At 32.4% G+C, this 23,204-nt stretch overlaps 2 protein-coding genes across 2 annotated transcripts in view; one reads left to right on the forward strand and one right to left on the reverse strand.

Annotated features, from left to right (window-relative positions):
- Positions 1–15,544, forward strand: part of JhI-21 (Juvenile hormone Inducible-21) — a 50,464-nt gene extending 34,920 nt beyond the window's left edge. Inside the window, exons 4-7 of the mRNA XM_085955899.1 lie at positions 2,147–2,288; positions 10,190–10,313; positions 12,996–13,196; positions 14,746–15,544. Of these exons, the coding sequence (XP_085812025.1) occupies positions 2,147–2,288; positions 10,190–10,313; positions 12,996–13,196; positions 14,746–15,147 (869 nt within the window). The 3' untranslated portion in view covers positions 15,148–15,544. The remainder of the gene's footprint in view (positions 1–2,146; positions 2,289–10,189; positions 10,314–12,995; positions 13,197–14,745) is intronic.
- Positions 15,545–19,573: 4,029 nt separating this feature from the next.
- On the reverse strand, positions 19,574–22,115 carry Plzf (Promyelocytic leukemia zinc finger). Its single transcript, XM_085955205.1, has one exon. The coding sequence runs from the start codon at positions 21,919–21,921 to the stop codon at positions 20,248–20,250; it is 1,674 nt and encodes a 557-aa protein (XP_085811331.1). The 5' UTR covers positions 21,922–22,115; the 3' UTR covers positions 19,574–20,247.
- Positions 22,116–23,204: the final 1,089 nt, after the last annotated feature.

A 23,204-nucleotide genomic window follows, 5' to 3' on the forward strand; every position in this document is an offset into this window, starting at 1 on the left:
TACGTAATAGTGTCTTTATTTTTTTTAAATTATAAATATTACTCTTTTATGTATCTTTTAGCATTTAAAATTTATTACTTACATAAATTACGTTTTTCAAATATACGTCATACTGACACAACTGTTTTCGTATTTTGTCTAAAATTCTCTTACGCAAAAAATCTAGTGGTTATGGTGGTTATGATACGAGGGTGGGTCAATAAGTCCTTAGAAAAGCCGACAGGTGGCGCGACTAGTACTGTAAGCGGTTTATTTTCATGCAGCGGCACTACCGATTCAGTATGCTGCGAAGTTTCAATCAGATTGGTCGGGTTGTTGTTTTTTATTTTCGTACATTTAAAAAAAAAATTTGCTTGTTTACAAAAATGGAGAAAATTGAGTTTAGAGCTGTTATTAAACATTTTAATATAAAAGGGTTAACAGCAAAGGAAATAAAAAAATGAGTTGGATTTAGTTCACGGCATATGTGCTCCTTCACTTGCAACTATTTATAACTGGTTAAATGAATTTAAACGTGGTCGTACATCAACAAAGGATGAACCACGCTCAGGACGTCCTGTAGAGGTGACTACACCAGAAATGATCAATAAAATCCACGATATGGTGTTAAGTGACCGAAGATTAAGGTTGAGTGAGATAATTGAGGTTACAGGGATCTCAAAAGGTAGCGTCATTTCTATTTTACATGACAAATTGGGCATGAAAAAAGTTTCTGCAAGATGGGTGCCGCGTTTGCTCACAGTCGACAATAAACGCAATAGGGTGGTGGCCTCTAAAGCCCTGTTGTCGCTCATGCAACGCAATTCGGATGAATTTTTACGTCGCTTTGTGACTGTAGATGAAACATGGATACACCACTATACTCCCGAGACGAAAGAACAGTCAAAGCAGTGGATTGCGAAAGGCGAACCATGTCCAAAGAAGGCGAAAACCGTAAAATCAGCTGGTAAGGTTATGGCTACTGTATTTTGGGATGCACGTGGAATTATTTTCGTTGACTATTTGGAAAAAGGAAAAACAATAACAGGGGATTATTATGCATCTTTATTGGACCAGCTAAAAAACGAAATTGAAGAAAAACGGCCTCATTTAAACAGGAAAAAAATCTTCTTTCATCAGGACAATGCCCGTGTTCACACATGTTTACAATCAATGGCTAAAATTGAAGAATTGAAGTTCGAATTGGTCGACCACCCACCGTATTCGCCAGATTTAGCCTCCAGTGACTTTTTCCTTTTCCCAAACTTAAAAAAATGGCTAAGTGGACAACGTTTTTTTTCAAATGAAGAAGTCATCGATCGGACAAATGCTTATTTTGAGGACCTTCCGAAAACTTATTTTTCTGACGGTTTAAAAAAAATTGAGAAACGTCTAACCAAGTGTATTGAGGTCCAAGGAGATTATGTTGAGAAATAAAAAAAAATACAAAAATAAAACTGTTTTAATGCTTTTTTCTAAGGAATTATTGACCCACCCTCGTATTATTAAGAATGAAATAATAATACGATTACTTACTTAAAAATATATTTTATCAAGCCAATTGAATTCATATAACATATTGATAATGTTTGACCATCGAATACTACACAATAAAAAATATTTGTTATTAATGCTTACCCGTTAAAAAATGTTTTAAAAAATCTATTGGAAATAGCGACATTATATAGCCAAGCACAATATTTTACAGCAAAGGAGTTTTAGAGGATAACACACATTTTTGAGTTAATTACGTACCTATCTATATTGTGTAAAATGTATATAAAACATATTAATCGATTGATCCTCACAGTTTTTATTATTTCAAATTATTCAGTCGACTAAACGTCATGTTTTTAATATTTTCAGAAAATAAATTTATTTAAAAAATGTTACATTTCCTCTAAAAAGTTGGTGGGGTATAATGAATATTTCGCCAATATTATTTATTTTATTTTATTTTTATACTTATTAATTATTTATGTAATAACGGAAAACTATTGTGGAATTAACTTAACACAATAAAAAACATTGTGGAATTTATTATTTTATGATAAAAAATCATTTAAACTTCATTAATTTGGTTTATTTCCTGTAAAATTTATATAATGAATAAATGTACTTATAATGCGATGAGAGCATTTTTATTTATTTTTTAAATTGATTCCAGGAAATGTGGAAAACTTCGAAAATTCGTTTGAAGGAAAATACACGGTGGCCAACATTGCCATCGCATTTTACTCTGGACTATTCGCCTTTGGTGGGTGGAATTTCCTCAACTTCGTGACGGAAGAACTCCAAGACCCCTACAAGTAAGTAAACATATTTATACATATCCGTAGGGAGTGCCGACTTCTAAAGTAAACCAAGGCAACTAGAGTGTTTTTTTTTAAATTCAGAATGAAAATTTATTGTTATCATGTTAAGGGAAGTCACGACTTTTTTCATTTCTTAACATTCGAGAATATTCGAATTCATTAATATTTGATTTCTCAAGAAGTTGAGATTAGTTTATAGTTAGAAGTTTAAGAGAATCCCTTCAGAATCAAAATCAAGAGTTTTTCGACCCTTTATGCCTCAATTTTTTATAACGACGATTTTTTTAAATCCAGTTCCGGACGGCAGCTTTATTTTTCGTTTCAACCTTTCCCTTTAATATTTTTGCCTAGTTAATATCTAGATTTCTCGAGAAATGAAAATTCTCGAAAGTTCGAAAAATTCATTTCTCGAGATTCGAACTTGATGTTTTCTAATTATTTCTCAAGAATTGTGGAGACGAGATTTCTCGATCACACCCTGTACTAACGACTTATTAATTATGTTTTTATGGACTTGTTTCCTTATATGTTTATCTATAAGGTAGCATTACTAATTTAAGCATTTCAAAAACAGGACTTGGTTCGTTTTCGAACTAAACACCTAGATTGAGAACGCCGGGCGACTTTATGTTGATTCAATCAAATTGTTTGAAGCGAATTCATCAGGGGTTGTTTGATAAACTAATTGAATTGTATGGCAACTCCAAATTTAAACTTGTTTTTCATTATTATCCAAGGTAGTCAAAATAATTTAATGTCTAATTATTAAAACGTACCTACTTATTCCCTTTGATATAAAATTGCAAATTAAACAATATGTAGTTAGGTACACGATAACCTTATCTGTAGATACATATCCTTTCCTTTTTGATAACGAAAGTTTTCTTCTGTTATTATATTGATTAATTTGCAAGTAGGTATTGAAAATTGGGTAATATTAGTACCTACTTAAGTAATAAAAACGTTGTGATTTTAGTATTTGCCTATTTAAGTAAACAAGAGAAAATTATAATGGTATTTATTTAATTTGTGTGTGATCCAGAGCAATGCCCCAATGCTTATGGCGAATAACTACCAACCATTTTTTAAAGCGATTTAGTATAGCATTCACTTGGTGGAAGCCTATGACATCATTCGCATAGGAGCGAACTTGGTAAAAAAAATCAAATAAGGTTACATACGAATTTTCCCATCTAGTTAGCTATAGAAAAATGTAGATGTTGTTCCTTATAATGGTTTTTCCGAGTTTTGTTTTATAATTATTATTCAATGTAAGGAAAGTTTTGTGATATATCAGTACCATATATAGTGAATTGTATTAAGCGTATGAAATATACCTAGACAATAATATTAATTGGCATAGTCAAAGAAAAGCACACCTAAAAGTATATCTTGTTAACAAAAAGCTGGCGTATCATTCCTTGACATTTCTACAATTTCTTGGGCTTTGTCACGTTTTCTGTATTGCAAAAAAACTTTAAATATATCGAAAGGCATTTCATACTTACATTATATACCCATATAAGTAATAAAATAGTTTATGTATATATTTATACTACGTATTCTTATGAGTTTTTTTTATTTAATCTTTAAAGATCTATATAAAATTGCGTTCATGGCAGGTTTTAAGCTGGTATTGCCATTTTGCATAACGCATTTTAATTATCCGTTCTTTTTTTAAATGATTAATGGCTGTATCGATCGAACATCAATTTCAGTTTGTAGGGGATACAGGATATCGATGACAACTTTACTGACATGTTAATAGATTAGGTACTATGCGTGGTTTTCAAATCATCACAGAAAAATAGTCGATGTAACAGTCTTCTCTCAGTGTCTAACCCATTCACAGAATAAATCATATCTGTACCGAATCTATTAAATATATTTGTAGACACTTTTGTACCTACCTACTTCTCGTTATAATCTCACACCATATTATTATTAAAATAAATACAAAATGTTAGTGTGTTTTTTTTAATTGTAAAGGGGATATTTTTGGTATGTCCAATACATTTAAAACATACCAATAAAATTTGATGAAGCCAATGAACACAGTAACCAGATCCATTATGTATACGCCACTCCAAATGTCAATAGGTTTCGTATTTTACTCCACTATCTTTTCCACTCGGAGCTTTATTTTCAACGAGAAAATGCTCTTACTGTCAGTCAACAAGTAGGAAAACTACTGCCTTTATTTCTGCCATTTCTCAATCAAATTACATAATACAATTTATTCTATTACATATTTAAATAATTGTTGAATTTTATTCGGGATTTTTCTGACCAAAAAACTTTGGTGATTGTGTGGAGTAAATTAATTTCAATAAGTATATCTATTTCGGCGAAAATAATATCATGCTTGTATCCTCTTCCCACTTTGTATTTTTTCATCCACCCTCTCCTCAGACTACATGCGACGTAAAACTCCATAAAAACCCAGTCATCCAGTGTGGACCAGTGTGATAAATTACGCCAGATATTGAGATGGTCGTTTGGTGGTTTTATGTGCCACCTTTCATTTTTATAACCGCGGAAAATCATATATTATAATACTAATTATACTTAAATTTAGATATACAGATAAGTTATGGTAATTTTATATCTACCTATACCAGTGGCGAAGGGTGGAGATAGGCTGTCAATATCAGCTATAAATAGTGCACACTAAAGTTTGTCAGTCATACGTATTTATTTTCATTGAAATATAACTATAATTTACAGACGGTGTTGGTTAGTTTTGAAAATTCAATTTAACCCTGCGAAACCAAGCCATAATAAATAATAGTCAAAAAATACTCGTCTATCTATAAAATATCTAAAATTATGCAATTAAATCATACATAACTTTGGATATTTTATAGATAGAATAATATGTTTTATCTATTATAGTTTGGTTTAGGCAGGGCTCAATGAATTTTAAAAAAATGAACCAACAATATGTGCAATATGTATTCTTAATCCAACGAAAACAAATTAGTGTGCATAATTTTGTCGTATCGCCCAAAGTAAACCAAAACTATTATGGTTTGGTTTAGGCAGGGTTTAATTAATTTTTAAAACTAACCAACACCATCTGTAAAGTGTAGTCTTATTTCATTAAAAACCAATACGTATCACTAACAAAGTTTAATGTGCACTACTTATGGTGGAACTTAACAGCCTACCTCCGCCCTTTGCCACTGACCTATACTACCTATAGCGGGATAAAATTTCGATCTAAATAATAATTATATTATATAGGTCAAGTCAGCGTCTCAACAATGGCAGGGAACATTATCTCCAGTCGATTGCGATATTTGACGTTACAAATAGAAAACCTCGGGGATGTTTGTTTAAAAGCTCTCTGCTGTATTTCAAATGAGAACTCTGAAAGCTTCCAGCCTCATTTCTCGTGAGATTTATTCTTGCAGCAGTCACTTAAGTAGAGTGTCGGTTTCTTTATACTAAACCATAGATCTATTGTTACCCTTACATATTATGTAATACATAATATCTACATTGAACTTCAGGCTTATAAGTAAGTACTTACTGCGTAAGCGTATTCATACTCAAGCAGACAATAATTAATAGTACATACTTACATAAATCGTACAGGTACCTACCTAATAAATTATTAGTTTAGAGTATTATTAATTCATAAGCATATCAAATTCTTTATTGAACATGCAGAATTTGAGACAACCTCAAAAACATCTATTAGGAAAAACCTAGATTTTTTATTTGGATCGAACGGACGTAAATAATATATCGCCTGGGTAGAGCTTATCACCGTGATTGCAATGGTGTGCTTTCAAGTTCCATTCCCTCAAATTTTCCTTACGTTTTCAGATGTATTGAAAACGAAACTTATTCACCATTAAAGGGTTCTGGGCAGACCCACCCCGCCCTGTCCATACGTACGAAATGTGCATTGCACGAGGGCGACCGGCTTAAGGGGGGGCTGAAGAGCCCGACATTCAAATATAATTTAGTATAAAAAGGACCTCGGCGTCGTAAGTACGTTAATTTAAATCGATCTTTTCGCAAAAATCACTAATCATCGGAGATTTTATTTCAAGAAACATTATTATTATTATTGATATTGTCTGCCGCTGGACATTATTATTATTTTATAAACACCTGCAAGATGTACGCCGATCAGAAAAAAGGGCTGTCAAAATAACATTATGAATTAATAATTTTAAAATGTTAATTTCATCATAGTTTTTAATCAAACCTGTGAAAGTACGTACTTATAACTTGGGTGGATTTTGTAGCAAACATACTATTGATATATATACTTACGGGCATTGGCGGCTTAATCTGGAATAAACTAGCAGGTCAATTTTGAATATATTATTTTAATTTGCCTTTTCGTTGTATACTGAAAAGACGTATTGCAAATTGACTTTTTATACATTATAGAATAAGTGCTAGAAATTGTTAAAGGTAGGTACCTACTAACCCTTCAAAAAATGTCCGTTTTTCATAACGCCAACCCATCGTTAACCGAAATTGCACACAAAGCGTTATAATTTTTTTGTAAATTAGGTCCACTTTTCTTTCTTTGCTTTTTGAAAAATCATCAATCACACGATTATAAAAATTGTCTATTTTTCCCACATATTTTTTTTCAATACTGAGCATTGCAAGAGCGGTCAGTCTATCCTGGCCCTATTGCGTAGAAAGGTTTTTATTCTTTTGAGAGTGGAAAAACATCTTTCACTTTCAACTGTTGTCATTGGTATGACGCAAATAAATTGGAGAACTTTGATCGACTCGGAAAATGTTTCGTTGAAATTATTGCTGAGTAAAAAACGTAGAAGAGAAACTGCACTATTAGCGCCATGCAAATCATCTCGTTGATAAAACACCAATAATTCATTTTTTAACTTGATTATGTTTATTTCTTCTAACAGTTTTACCAAATTTACTTGACGTGTGGGAAAATTATTTTTAAAATCAGTGGAATTTTCTTTATTGAACAAATCGGATATAATGAGATGATCGTTGGATGCGAATCGTGCTTCCATTTCCATTATAATTGTATCACAGACTTCAATTGCTACTGCGTGCGTACTAACTGCTTCACAAAAATGTTATAAATCACTAAAAACCAAACGTTGTGTGTATATGCAATAACTGCACCAAAAACTCCTTACATATGATTAAAATAACCAAAGGCATTCGTCAAAACCTGTCAACGAATCCGAACCGCATACACAGTTGCGTCTTGAGACCAATTATCTAGTCAGTGTTATCATTCTGTTTCATTTAATTAGGTGAAAAAATCTTTTGTCTCACACTCGGGCATTGCCGATATTACAGTAATTCACGCACCGTTACAAGCTTCGATCTCGTATTTTGTGTTATATCGATCTCTGTCTTATGTATGAGAAACGAGAGAGAAAATTTTATAAAAATATTCAATTTGGGTCAATTTTCAGACTGCCGGCGAACACAATATTTTTGTTCGGGGAATTATCGCCCAAACAAAAAGAAACCCAATAGACTGGGTCGACACAATATCGCGCGCCCTATAATTTCAAATCCACCGATTATTATTAATATTATTATATATGACATTGCACATATTATTAATATTATTATGTCGATTGTAAAGTATTTATTTTGGCAGGTCAATGACCGAATGACCTAAGCAAGGAGCCGCCAGTGCTTACGGGTATATTATTATTATAACCCAATTCAAATTGAACATATGTTGATACTCAAATACTATTATAGTATGTTTATGATTTCGAGAAAATAATACGATGGTATAATTAATCCATATCAATTATTTCAAAACATTACATTCGCACTTTGCAAGATAACATCAAAATGTGTATATACTTATCTAAATGACGAATGACATTCATGAGTGAGCACGGCTGAAAGCTTGGAAATGTGTTTTTTTCTATTTCAAAATCTTTTAATTGTGTATTATTTTATTACAGATTCAAGGCCAACTTAATATAACTAATAAAAAATACTGTTTGTTTCTACGAATAAAAAAAGACAGGAAGGAAGATGTGTATAAATCACGGCAATCAGAAAGGCCGGCAAATATGACCGACAATACGTGATACACAAACATAAAATACACAAAATTACAAACACATTCGAAGTTTGCCACACACGTACAGACCACGTGATATTTGTTTACGCAAAATCGTCGTTTTTCAAAATGGCGAATTCGATTGCCAGATTTTACTGCGATGAATCAGTACGTCAGTCCCTATTAAAAAAGTCGGATCTGCAAAATGCTATTTTTCAGTACGAGCAATCAAAGATGTTTCATCAAATATCCTTTGTGACCTATTGCTTGCCATAATGAATAAAAATACGGGTTATAGAAACTTTTCTAAACGTTTATAAAAACATCCGTCTGTCCGGTGAACATAGCAGCAACTGTGAGATCCGACGCATCTTGCTCACCCACGCCCAGCCAACAATGTCGGTTGGTAAGAACCGACAGCGTTATTCGGACACTCTCGGTAGATCCGTCATTTTTAACTTGAATATCTCGAAATTTTTCAAACAAACAAAAAAAACTGTGATTGTGGTATAAATGTTTAAAGTGTTTAAATAACTTTTACGTAATAATCTGAAAATGACAAAATTTCAGATCCGACTTTTTTAATAGGGACCGACGAGTATGTTCCTTCTTGTCTTTTTTTATTCGTAGGTTTGTTTACTATGTACACCGAGAAATTTCCATTTATAAAATCGGACAGATTTACAGAAGAGTTTTGGAATATAATGCAACCAAAACTGGAAAAAATTCTATCATGGGTGTTGACTTCCTGAATTAGTTAACCCCAGGTCCATGCCACTACGTGAACCACAGTGGATATTAAGCCATTTCCACACTGGCAACCTCATTAAATTTTACGATACTTACCATAATTTCTTAAGAAATTTTACGATAATCATCATAATTATCGTAAAATCTAACGAGGTTGCCAGCAACTTAACTTGTTGCAAGTGTGGACCCGGCATTAGATGCACAAAACTTAAATAATATATATTATAAATAAAAATTTAAAATTATAAATATTTATGATTTATGTCTTCGACAGCCCTGATGAGATATGAGTCGGATCGAGTCATAGAGCAAATTTATTGACACAAACAACTTTCACACGACCTTTTTATATTAACTAGTAGACCAGATATTATGGACCACATGTTAAAAAATCATATTTTCAATTCTCAAGGCCAATTCTGTAGAACGTCCCCTTAAGGGTTGGCGAATGATTTGTTTTCATTAATTATATTAAGTAGGTATTAAAATATACCACCCATCATACCAAGTCATGTGCCTACTTCACAATACCATCGTTCAGGGTAGCAATATTATTTAATTATTATAATAGTTAATAAATAAATTGTATTTTTTAATTTTGTTTTTTAAAATATTCATTTTTTTAAATGGGAATGAAAGAATAATTTATACGACAATGATAAGAATAGAGTATTAGGCATAACCAGGAGTTCTACAACCTCTTCCAATGAGAATATAATATCTCCGAATTCGTTAAACTTGGTAGACACCGATGGATCGGGCCATTTAGCAAGAATGGACAGTACTCAACCTCCAAGGGTAATCCTGCATACCAGACCGGAATGTCGGAGGTCAACTGGTAGACCCAGAGACCGGTGAATGATGATAGTATAGAGTCGTCCAAAGCCGTCAATAAAAAGAGGGCCGGTTTTTTTTATCTTGCCTAGGCGCGGCTAAAGTCTTAGGGAGAGCCTGGTTTTAGGCCGACATTCCAGTTGGGCCAGTGCCCAGTAGATAGTTTCATTTTTTTTTTTAAATCTGTAGTAGCCATGATCCTCCCTCATTATTAACCCTCTGATTGAAATCATCGCGAGATTCATACCATGTTTATTGTTGTTTTCAGAAATCTCCCAAGAGCGATATGGATAGCAATGCCCACTGTAACTGCAATATACGTCCTGGCTAATTTGGCCTATTTTGCTGTCGTCACTAAACAAGAGATGCTGGGATCTACCGCAGTTGCCGTTGTGAGTAAAATGATTATTGATTGGGGGGAGCATAATGCTACTAGTGGTATCCATCGACAGAATAAAAAGTATACAAAATTAATTTAATACAAAATAAATGTTGATAATCCAAAATGAAGTAATCAAAACGTACCTGTGTGCATTATTATTAAGACAAAGTCTTTACTGAGCCTTTTTTAAAGAGGCACCTAGCGGAAAAATATGAAGCTTGCAATTTGAGACATTTTTTTGATAATTTACAATTTCAACTATATTAATGAATAAATATGTATCTGAAAACATTAAAAAGAATTTTTTTTTTAAGTCAAAGATAAACTTACAATTGTAAAAAATGTAATAAAATGTGAATTTCTTGAATCGGACCGCAACCTATTATTACATATATTTTATGGTCATATTTATTATTAAAATTTAGTTTATTAAGTTTTCTAAGCCTCACCTAAGCGATTTTTGACTAATTTATAGTTTTAATATTTTTTATATCTAGTTTAAAAAACATCGATTATTATAAAAAATATAAATGTGTATAACTTGAAATCCTTTTTATTTATATATTTATAAATATTTTCATTTAAATAATTTCAAGTTATACACATTTATATTTTTATAAAAATCAATGTTTTTTAAAATAAACACAAAAAATATTAAAACGATGAATTAGTCAAAAATCTAAAGGACGAAAAATTGAAAACTTAATAAACTAAATTTTTATAATAAATATGACCATAAAATATAATGTAATAATAAGATGTGACCCTGCAACGAATTCACATTTTATTACATTTTTTTACAGTTTGAAAATTGAAAATCTTTTTAATGTTTTCAGATACATATTTATTAATTAATACAGTTGAAATTGTAAATTATTAAAAAAAAATCTCAAATTGCAAGCTTCGTATTTTTCCGCTAGGTTCTCTGCTGGCATGCCTCTCCCCCTTAAATGAGGTTTTTTTTTTAATATGTTATGATATTATAGGTTCAGATGCAGACGATATATACAGATCAACACCGCGGAATCTACTCAAAGTTTATATTATTCGCATTTCTTCCCAAACCCAAACAAAGCATGACCTGCCTACCCATGTTACGCTCATTCCTCTCAGACTTGAATCCTTTTTTGCGTGAAAGTAATTTAGAAACCGGTTGCTAAGGTGACTAAGTACTGTTATAAAACAATTTTTTACTGTAGGATCAAGTATTTGAGGTCATAAACTAGTACAACAATGAGGATTATTATTGTGATCATGTATTAAATTAGCGCATTGTATTAAAATGGTTAGAAATTATTATTAGTTTTCAAACAGCCTGCGGAGCCCCTGGGGATTAGACAAACTTTGGATGACACTGGCATAAAGATTGGAATTAGGTAATATAGATATACAGTAATAAAAGCGAGGAGTTGGTTAAACAAACCCTACTGTAACATCCGTAAAGACTTAAGAAATAGGTACGCGACACAAAGTGCAACATCAGTACCTAAGATAAATGTTGTTGATGAAGAAATGAAAATATAAATAATATTAAATTCTACAGGTTTTTTAAAAAAGGTTTTGTCGATAGCTATTTCGGTTGTAACACCATTATCAAGACTAGTCTTGATATCGAGCTATCGACATACCCCCTTTTTAAAAAAAAAACCTGTAGAATTTGATATTACCTATTTATATTTTCATTTCTTGTAAAATGGAATTCTACCAAGTAAATGCTTACTCAATTAATATGTTGTTGATGATTTTAATAATTTCCGAACATGAGAAATCTGACAATCCAGTAGTTGAGTTTTTTTTATAGGATCTAATGTCGGCTCTGTCAAATGCCTATGAGAATTCATTGTAGGAATTGTCAATCAGGTGACCTCTGTTTAGTGCCGACTACACATAATCAGCAGCGTCCAAAATGGACTGGAACATACCGGAGCACAGCTCCGGTTCGTGAAATCCTGAATATTACTGCTCCGTCTCGTGGAAAAATTAAAAATGACGCTCCGGTTCAGAAATTATTATGACAATTATTATTAAGTACATTTTTTTTTTTTAGTTTAATAAGAGACTTGACATGCCATACACACATATTTCTACAAACAATAATAAGATTTTGTGTTTTTTTTGAGCGATCTTAATACCTATGACATAAATTTTGATTAATGAGAGTTTCTCCATAAGATTTGAGTTTAGTATTCCAGGATTCGCTTCCAACATCTTCAATGTCTGTAGATATTGTATGACGATCTGAAATAATGCGTTATTAAATAAGTAAAAAACAGTGACGCCCCACAGGGGGCAAACAAACCATGCACTACTTATATGCGGCAGACAAAGTAAAGAAAAATAATAATATCATTTTTGAGGTCAGCATATTTCATAAAAAATAGTTTCTTTTGCCAGCGGCGCTGAAAAACATCAACTGTCCAAATCAGTAGTAGTGCGTATCAGATGTCTAAAGAATGTTATTTCATTTGTCTGTCTATGGTAATTAGGTAGGTATTTAAGGTATATAACAAAAAAAAACTCGCGCACTAGGTAATATTTTCGGAAAATTATCTAGCGCTCCGGTTCATAAACTTTTCTATTTCTATGTCTAGAATCGTTTCCGCTCATCACCCTGCTCTGTTCAAATGACCTAATTTCTGGAGAAATCAACTTCATAATATTAATATCATGAAAACCTTTTTTCCTTTTTCAGACTTTTGGGCAGAAAATGTTTGGAAATGCATATTGGGTGATTCCAATATTCGTGGCGCTGTCTACTTTTGGGGGGGTGAACGGAATCCTATTCACATCTGCTAGGCTCTTCATGACTGGGGCTCAAGAGGGTCACCTTCCTGATATCTTTTCGCTTGTACACACAAAAAGATTGACTCCAATACCATCATTATTATTCACCGTAAGTACCTATTCAATTTATTAAGTGTAACTAAGATGCCACGTACAATTATTTATTTATTTGCCGACATCAAAAGTACAAAGCATATTTTTCAAGTCACTGCCAATTTACAAAATTCACATTTCGTCGCCGTAGATGTCAAGGGAGCTAAGCCACAAATTTGGCGAAAATGATTAAAGTACCTACACAAAAGCATTTTAAAATCATCAAGGATGCAGTGGTCAATGGATTTAAGCCACAAAACTCTTCTGACTACCACCCACGTGTGCCAAGTGTACATTTCAATATTCAGTGGTCAAGAGATAAAACACACAACTTCCAAGACACTATTTCTTTTAGTTATTGGTTCAAAATAATAAAAAGAAAACACCACAAAGTATAGGTATTTTACGTTAAAAGTTTCACCGTTAGCTATATCTTTAAAAACAAAAAGTTCGATTAAAAATGTTACTTTTTTTGTCACAAAATCTTTGCGCGCCTTGACATCTATGGCGACGATTTGAACTTTTCTTAGAACAAGTTAAATAGTTTTAACACATGATAAATATAAATTGTGTTAGTAGTATAATAAGTAGGGCCTTATTTGAAAGATATTTGTTAGAATTGAAAATAAATAATCTATCTTCATCGATGTCAGCAAGCTTTCATTTCACGATGGTCAAAATGAAATACTGAAACTTTTTGGGGTCCGCATTTATATAGGTACCAACCTTTATGTATATTTTTCGCATAATTATCTAAACTATTTTTTAAACAATAAAATATTATTCATTCTTTGACACATAATTATTTTAAAAAATCCTTGCATGAGCTGCCGTAAATCATCCTGCAAGTTGCTCATCACTGGTCTAAGCCATAGAACTCAATGCAATGCCAAGTTGGCTGAATGCAGACCTCGCTACAACCATAAGCATTCTATATATTCATAATCATGTATCTAAATATACAGAGATTCCTGAAAGCTGGCGAAGTAGAAATTATGCGTTCGAATTTGTCGTATTGTATGTATTAATGCAGTCCTTAAAAAAGATTTTTTTACGAATTACGGAAGTCTCGGTTACATACATTAATTGTTAATGAAAGTACGGATATATCTGTGCAAAAAATGCTAATTTTGTACGTTAATTAAGAAAATTAATTACGTTAAATTTTTAATTTTTACTTACGTTAATTACCTTAAAAATGTAAATTTTAATGAAAAATAAATTGTATGTGTGTGTTTGTGGGGGGGGGGGGTGTAGATTTACCGCACCGGGTGACGTGTGACGCCGCTCAAATGCGTTGTTGATCCGCACACACAATAGAAAAATTAGAGTGAACGTTGATTGGTAAAACTGCGTTACTAAGACTCAAGTTCGTGAGCGGACACGGCAGCCCTTGGTGATTGAGGTAATAATGAAGAGACGCTTCACGTGGGTGGGACATGAGTTCCGGAAACCATCAGATATACCTAAGTATCTGGATTTATCGTTATCCAGAAAATCTTCATCTCCAATTATCCTGATGATAAATATATTAATTACTATACATAATATTCTTTTTGTTTCAGTGCCTGATTTCATTACTTATGCTGACTACCAGTGATATATTCGCTTTGATTAATTACTTCTCCCAAATCCTCTGGCTGTCGATTGGCGCAAGTATCCTGGGAATGCTAACACTGAGAAGAACAAAGCCAGATATTAAAAGACCAATTCGCGTCAACACAATACTACCGGTTCTATTCCTCATTTGTATTGGATTCTTAGTCATAGTCCCTGCAATAGCTGAGCCTTGGAATTTGGCCATTGGGATCGGTATCCTTGTATCCGGTATCCCAGTTTATTATCTATGCATCAAATGGAATAAGCCAGCATTCTACCATCAGTTTTCACAATCCATCATGGTTTTAGTGCAGAAAACGTTAGATTGTAACTATGTCGATGGCGGTGAAAAGTTATCTAGTAATTGAGCTTTTGAATAAGCACCTTTCAACAATATTATCATTCCATGCCGATGTAGTCTTTTTAAGTATTTTGCTGCTTAATGCTAGATCTCTAAAAAATATGTCGTGAATGAGAATACATCATTTTATTGGGTAATTAGTATCATTATCATCTTAAGTGCAACATCATGACCTTTACAGAAGTATTTAATGATGCACAAATGTTCGATTCAATCATATACATTATAGTATCATTTAAGTATTCTGAAATATAATGAAAAGACTGCACCATAAAATTAAGAATGGGCTAACCACTTTTTTGATAAACATTGAATATATTTGGATTTAAGGTTTATGTAAGTACTAAGGATGTCCGATTAGGAGCGCACATTTTTTTTTTAAGTAAAACTTTTTTCTTTAATAAGTGATGATGTTTTTATTTCATTAAAAGGCTGACACTACGCGATTAATTTTTAAACAAAATTATGAAAATTTCAACTATGTCTGTGCAGAGATTTAGCTTATGGCATCAACCATCACGTCACATGTTATCACGCTGAGATAGAGATTATGAATCACTATCTCTATCTCAGCATGTGATACGATGGTAATGTGTTTGGGCCATTAATCTCACCAATTATGTGTTGTATGCAATCTTGGAAATTATCTATGGCTTGCTGGCATAGACCATAGATTTCACAATTTTGGTGGCCCACGAGATGGCACGGGTGGGAAATTGTTATCACAATAAATCAATTTTATTGTTTCTTATGCAGTGACAGGTCACCATCCTGCTGCAATCTCATGTTATCAAGGTCCATATCAAATGGTTGAGGACATAACATCTCAGTTTTCATGGTGCAGTTAATGTACACTGTCAACAGTTTCTGAAATAATTGATAAAGTACAGCCCTCAATCTATATCACTCCACCTGCCCAAAAACCGCACCAAACAGTGATCCATTAAGGATGCATTGATCTCTCATGGATCACTTGAAGATCCTCCGTGTTCAAAATCACGTAATTTTTTTTTTATTCTTGAAACTTTCCAGTTGAAAGAAAGTGCACTGAAAATAATTTTCTTCGCAAAATCATTTCATCATATTTATAATGCGTTTTCATAATAATAAAGCGCTACTCCTTTTAAATCCTTCGTACAGCTGGTAGCATTCTATGACTAGGTAATAATCGTAACAACAGTACATAAAAAAATGTCATAGCTTGAATGTCGCTAACCTTAGGTACAGAAGAAAAATGGCACACAATTTAAATTGTGCGCTTCTAATGGGACATCCTTCATATCAAAAATTAGTATTCATAACAACAGATTCGAAAAGAACTTATTATGTATATTATGTTTGTAGGTAAGTACATATGTTGTACAATATTATATTTGATGAAAATATTTACATTTTGTAATATATTGGAGGGGTAAAACGACCAATCTTATCATGTTATTGTTGAAATATGTAAATTAATATTTAGCTATTTATTTTTTAGAGCAAGTGTTTGTCCTACACACATTTAATAGTGATTGTGTACCTACATAGATAATAATTGACGAGCTGAATAGAAGATGCACCTAAGTAAAATTAGGGCATTCTGATGTGACAATGTTTTTAGAATTCCTTCTTTACCATTTCAGATAACATCATGTCAATGTGATTAGTACATACATGTGCCACTAAAGGTCAAAATGTAAACACTTTACATAATATGTATTATTGCTCCATCTCTGAGTGATAGTTACATTTTTGGATGAAAATAATTTCTCTCTACCTTCCTATACATAATGTCAATGTTGAATAAATCTGTTTTGAAAATAGCGATATGTCTTGATAATAGTCTTTTCCTATGTATTGCGGACGTACGTTGAGTTACTGCTGCATAAAAATGTTTAACACTCATTTATATTAAAACTATAGTTTAATATTTAAGCCTTTAGTACTTCTTCAACCCATTTCCTCAATTATGACAAGATTTTACCTTGTTTATGTTTTATATTGTGTTTTGTGGTACAAATAGTTTTTGTTGTAATGAATAATGTTCTGCATATATCGGTAAAATTTAAGAGATTTGAATGTATTAATTCTAGTGAACAAACTTTGTTTCAATATTGAAACCATACTAATCACCAAAAATTGCATTTTTTCATTAATTTTCAAATGATATTAATTCATTAATAGGACGATGCGAAACACAATTCAGTTGCGTTTACGAGAAATAAAAGTATGCACCAAATGTATTTAAGGTCGTTTGTTCAGTATGTGTCTAGTTATAAGTCATGTTATATGTCCTATATTATTTTAACGCGAAACATCTTTAATTCTATAAAATAATATATTTTTTTACATTTTAGCATATAAGCACTATTTTGAATGGCAGCTACTGTGCTCTGTACTTACTGTACAATAGGCTTGTTTTTGTAATTAATAAAACACACTAAGAAACATAAAATTCAATACTTACGCTTCGTTGTATTTTGATGTAGAATCTAATTAGAATATATTGTATATGATTGTTAATCAGAACTAAATATTATAATACACATAATATAATACAAATTAATAAGGAAATCATAAAATAAAGTCTTAGAAAAGAAAGACTGCTATACCTACTATATGGTATAAAATAAGGGTAAATTTCACTTTTCTCTCTTATTGATATGGATAAAATGTTATCGTATTTTTGATCAAAAAACAACATCCATTTCTTGATCAGCCGTAGGTGCGAACATGGGACCCATGTCTTAGTATTTATACAAGATGGGTCGCTCTACAGCAGTGGTTCTCACGTGAAATTTAACTGTGGCCGCACTATTGACATTGACAGTTCTATGGAAACGTCTGGTGGCCGCACCAAATTTCACTTTTGTTGTGATTGAAAAAATTAAAGCTAAATTTTATTTACTAAAAAAATGGATCAATTTATTTATAGATGAGTCCATTTTAGTACATATCTATTTATTTAAAAATAATGCAAATGGAAATTCTTCAATATTCCTTTTTTCCAATGCGAGCCGCATGGCTTCTTCTAAGTTTACATCTGTCAACTGGCTTCGATATTTGTTTTTTATGAAGTACATTAAATTGAATGATCTTTCACAGTATACAGTAGTAGGAAAAATCGACAATATTAATAAAGCAATTATTGCTGCCAATTCTTTGAATTGACTTGATTCTTGGTTAACGTATAACTTCAACCAAAATTTTTCAACCGTGGTATAATTAAAATTTCCAATTTCCAATAACGCATATTTAACGTTGGCCCAGTTAATTAAATTAAATACTGAAAATGAGGATTAATCTCGTTTGTAGTCCTATGAAATTTTCATTTGTCATCATCTGAAAAGGCGAAGTTATCATTTAAGCGTGGAAAGAAATTTAAGACAAATCATGTGTATTCAACCAATTTCATAATTTTATAAACACGTTTTTGAATATTATTCTGTAAAGTGCTGGTGGCTGCAGCCAAGGGCCGCACATGAGAACCACTGCTCTATAGTCTATGCACTAGGCCAACGTGGGTGCGAAGTGGTGTACTTATATTAAATTTGATATTCCAAATTCCACACTGTCTTTTAAACAAAATTTTTTTAAAGAGTGTTTATTACTTGACGACTATGATACGATAAAAATAATGAATGAATACTTATATATTGTGATAAATATTAATAAAATATTTAATTTTCGCTTAAATAGTAGAAGAATAAATTATTGTTTACACTATTATTTGTTGGAAATGTGTTGGTTATTATCCGTTTTCCCAATATCCATTCACTACCAAATGTTTGATACTTGAATAATAAATGAATCAGGTAAATATTGAATTATTATTCGAACAACTTTTTGTTCATACTAGACGACTGAAATTTAGTATGGGCGATAATAATATACTTGTTGAAATAATAAATTTATAAGTGTTAACCACGGATATTGAAGAAACTGTTCTTCTGCCTTCTGTGGTCTCTCTACCAAAATTGCTGAAGCGAGTACCAGTCTGTCATAAGTGCAATTTTCTATCTATTAAATGATGAATACTGTTATGGCACTTCAAACTTTGTGTGAAAATTAGTACACCAGAACTTCATCTTTCAGGTTAACTTTCATACCATTCAGACTCGATCATTATAAAAGAAGGTTTCCTTCAACATCTTTGGTATATACAAATATAAAAAAAGTATATTTTTTTATTCAACAAATAATATACAAGATTCCAGAATATAATCTTCTTTAATGATGTACCTACATAATTTGGAAATATTTGGTAAAGCACATTAACTGGAATCCGATGGATGCGGGTTCGAGTCCCACTTGGCACCATATTTTTCATGATTTTTTCTAATAGATGTGTTTCTGAAGTGTTTCTAAATTATGTAAAGATAAATATGATGAAGCCATGAGACATAAGATACAAAAAAGATACAAAAATCAAACACAGTTGACATGTCAGAATATAATACAGTCGAACTTGGTTATTACGAGGAAGATGGGACCGACTGAGTTTGCTCATTATAAGCAATACTCGTTACATATTACATTACATTACGTAACATTTTTCGCGCCACATTCTATTTAAGCATAAAACATAAAAAATCTGAAAACCACCGTAAAAATACCCTAAACAAGCATGGCATTCATAAACTACAAAAGAAGGTGTTTATTGTAATGAACGCTGGTAGGTACCTACTGACTTCACAAAGCTTGGATTTTTTACATGCAATTTCAATCATATATGTGGATACTTTTTCAATGTTGTCGGTGAAAACACCAATTAGGTACTTAGACAACTAGTGTCATAAATGTAATCCGATCTCGGCGGCATCCTGCCCGATCGGATTTTATTGCTGAGGGTCGAAAATGTTGTTTTTAAACGATCGACACATTAACAGTTTTAAGAAAATTTTTGACGATATTTTTGCTCGGTATACCCGATAAGTAGCTCATTATAAAAGTGAATAAATGTATGGAGAAAATCATAAACTAAAATGTCAACAAATGTTTCTTTATTACATCCGAGATCTTGCTATTTCCGTGATCGTAATAACCGAGTTCATCTGTAATATGTTTTTATTCGAACTTTTATATTGTAGTTATATTTATAAACAATGAGTAATCAATAAATCAGTCATGTAAAATTTGAATCATGTAAAGGAATTCCACTATCATCAAATAAAATCATATGTATGTCTTCAATTTTAATTAACTCATCATCTGCCGTAGTGCGTAGCATCGGATTGGCGATTAAATTGTCACGCTTCTGAACGCTAACTTTGGCAGTGACAGGATTAGATATTTTCTTACACGATGATGCGGCGTCAGCCAGTACGGAGAGGTCGTTCGCTTTTTTTAAATCAGCCAAAGACTCGAGTTCTTCATTTTGGCCGGATCTTACTGCATCGGAATCAATAAATTCACCATCGGTAAAATGATCACTCAGTTCCAGAATCAATGGTTTTTCAGTGTGATGTCTAATTATATGAGCTTTAAGGTTATCAGTTCTTAATGCTTTAAATGGGCAATGTGGACATATATTTAGAAGAACACTTCCACTGTGAATGAGGGCGTGTCTCTTTAAGCCTTTACTCTGAGTGAACTTATGACCACATATTTCACAAACAAAAGGCTTGTCTTTATTATGAGTTGCCAAGTGAATTTTCATGTTTTCTTTTCTTGAAGAAGTGTGCACACATCCGGGATAAGTACATCTAAATAATTCACCGGTGTGATTGAGTTTGTGAGCGCGGAGTGTTTTAGCATGGGTGGTGCTAAAACCGCATTCATCGCAGAGGTGTTTCTTTTCTTTTGAATGTATTATAAGATGACTGTTGAGGCCGTGTTTCCATTTAAATCCTTTCTTACATTGATGACACGTGTATGGTGTTTCTGTAGAATGTCTAGGTAAATGTTGACTCAATAGAGTTCTAGTTTGAAATCTTGCATCACAGAAAGTGCAATAAAATGGTTTTGGATTGTCATGGGATTTATAATGTTCATACATTTTCTCTGCAGAATCCATCTTAATGAAGCACAAACTGCAAACTTTACCGCTGTGTCCGGTATCACGTAGATGGCTTATTAAATCGAAGGGTTTATAGCACTTATGTTTGCATTCGATACAAGATTGCATTTTTCCAGATAAAGCTTTAGATTCAGAAAATTCTAAATGTTTCCTGGTTCTTATAACATTTCTGCGTCGTTTTTCTTTAATAGGTAAACTGCTCAGTTTAAATAGTAAATTAGAAACCTTTTCTCTTCTTTTTAGTGATATATTCGTAGTGACAAGTTGACTATTTGTATGCGGTTGCTGACAAACAACCTCTGTGCTACATTGGTCACTATAATATTTCAAAATATTTCGAATTATTTTAATAAGAACTTCTGATAGGTTAAATAGTTTGCAGAGAGAAATGACATGTGCAGAATGAATAGAGTCAATCTCAACATGCTGTCCATATATTATATCGATAAAAACAAGTAAACAGTCAAAACATTTGAAGTTATCAGTCTTATCTATCATGATTGTCAGTGGAGATTTAAGATGAAATGCTTCTGACTTGTATTTACTCTGGATCCCCAAAGCGTTGCAACATTCCTTGTCAATATACGGACTCACTGAGCAAATGACAGCTGAATGAATCCATGTAAACTGTTCTCCGATTGTAAGTCGAACATCGCAATATTTTCCAATTCCTCGTTGAGTGTTGAGACTATGCATTAATATCTTATCTAAAGTAGGAGTTTCCAACTCAGTACTTTCGTCATTGTACGTATTTAAAGTGTCATTTGTATTTCGGAACATTTCAGGATAATAATAGATTATGTTGTTATTAACACAGAATGTGAAATTTCTGACTTTTTACATGTATATTAGATACGATTACCGATTACAGGAATAAGATATAAATTGTAAAAAAAAAACTTTACAGATATACTTTGAGGTTAGATGTAGAACTGTCAAATTATAATTGTATTTTATTGACTATGGTCGATCAAACAAAATATCTATCAGAGTGTAGTCAGGAATACTTAGTCCAGACTAAAGTTGTAATCGAGAAATAATCAGGAAAGGTGAACCTCTTGAGAAATAATTTTTCCGAAATTTTGAGACCGTTTCATACTAAAAATATAAATTGGAAATTTGCATAGCTACCTATTCTTTTCAGTGGGAATAGTTATTTACTTACAGTGGCGTACCCAGGATTTAATATTGGGGGGGGGGGGGCAAGAACGAGAATGTAAATTAGTCCCATAGGCTCTTTTTCTTCTTCATATAATTATTTTTACAATACACGGCGATATATTTGTTCAGTTTCTTCTAGTTTTTATTAAATTGGAAGCATAATAACTGTTGAGCGTGTCATCAGCGACTGGCGGATTGGAAGTGACTAATAGTGACCATGCTGGACATGTGCACCTAGTATGCTAAAAAATTACTCAAATATTATCGGCTGTGCACCCGCTTGGTCTAGAGAGCTACAATATTTATGCCGAATTCCACTGAAAAAAAATGTTCGTTTGACTTACACTACCACCGACTAGTGGGTGTAGTCGTTATTTTCGCCGAATGTTTATCGTCGATTTTTGATTTTTTAATGTTGAGGTTCCGAAATATTAATTGAAAATGGCCAAAAAAGTGTTAGTGCATTTAACTTACATACAAACCTACTCAACACATCCTAATTTCTCGTTTATCGGTCTTTCGTCTATTGCACTCGGTGTATCTACACCATGGCCCCCACATCCTGAAACGGGCCCTCGGGCTAGGATATTTGGCGGGGCCCTTACCTACCGCTAAGATTAAAGGCAGTGTGAAATACTACAATAACGTTTTCAAATTGTGTTTTAGTTCAAATTAAGGGTACTTATACAGTGAATTATTGGCGATTTAAAATACATCTACTTTAATAATGGAGCTGTCAAGTATCGACAAATAATAATCAGAAAATATATTGCACAATTATACAATCTAAAATGTTCATGGCCATGTAGTTTTTACTAAAGCTAATTTATGATGTGTTTATCTCACTTATCTGGTCGACCCGACACGCCGGGCGCCCAGGCTAGAGCCCTGTCAGCACTCAG

The sequence above is a fragment of the Rhyacophila brunnea genome, unplaced genomic scaffold (assembly GCF_057557595.1).
Source record: "Rhyacophila brunnea isolate RB1 unplaced genomic scaffold, BYU_Rbru_1.0 scaffold_5, whole genome shotgun sequence".
Classification (NCBI taxonomy): domain Eukaryota; kingdom Metazoa; phylum Arthropoda; class Insecta; order Trichoptera; family Rhyacophilidae; genus Rhyacophila; species Rhyacophila brunnea.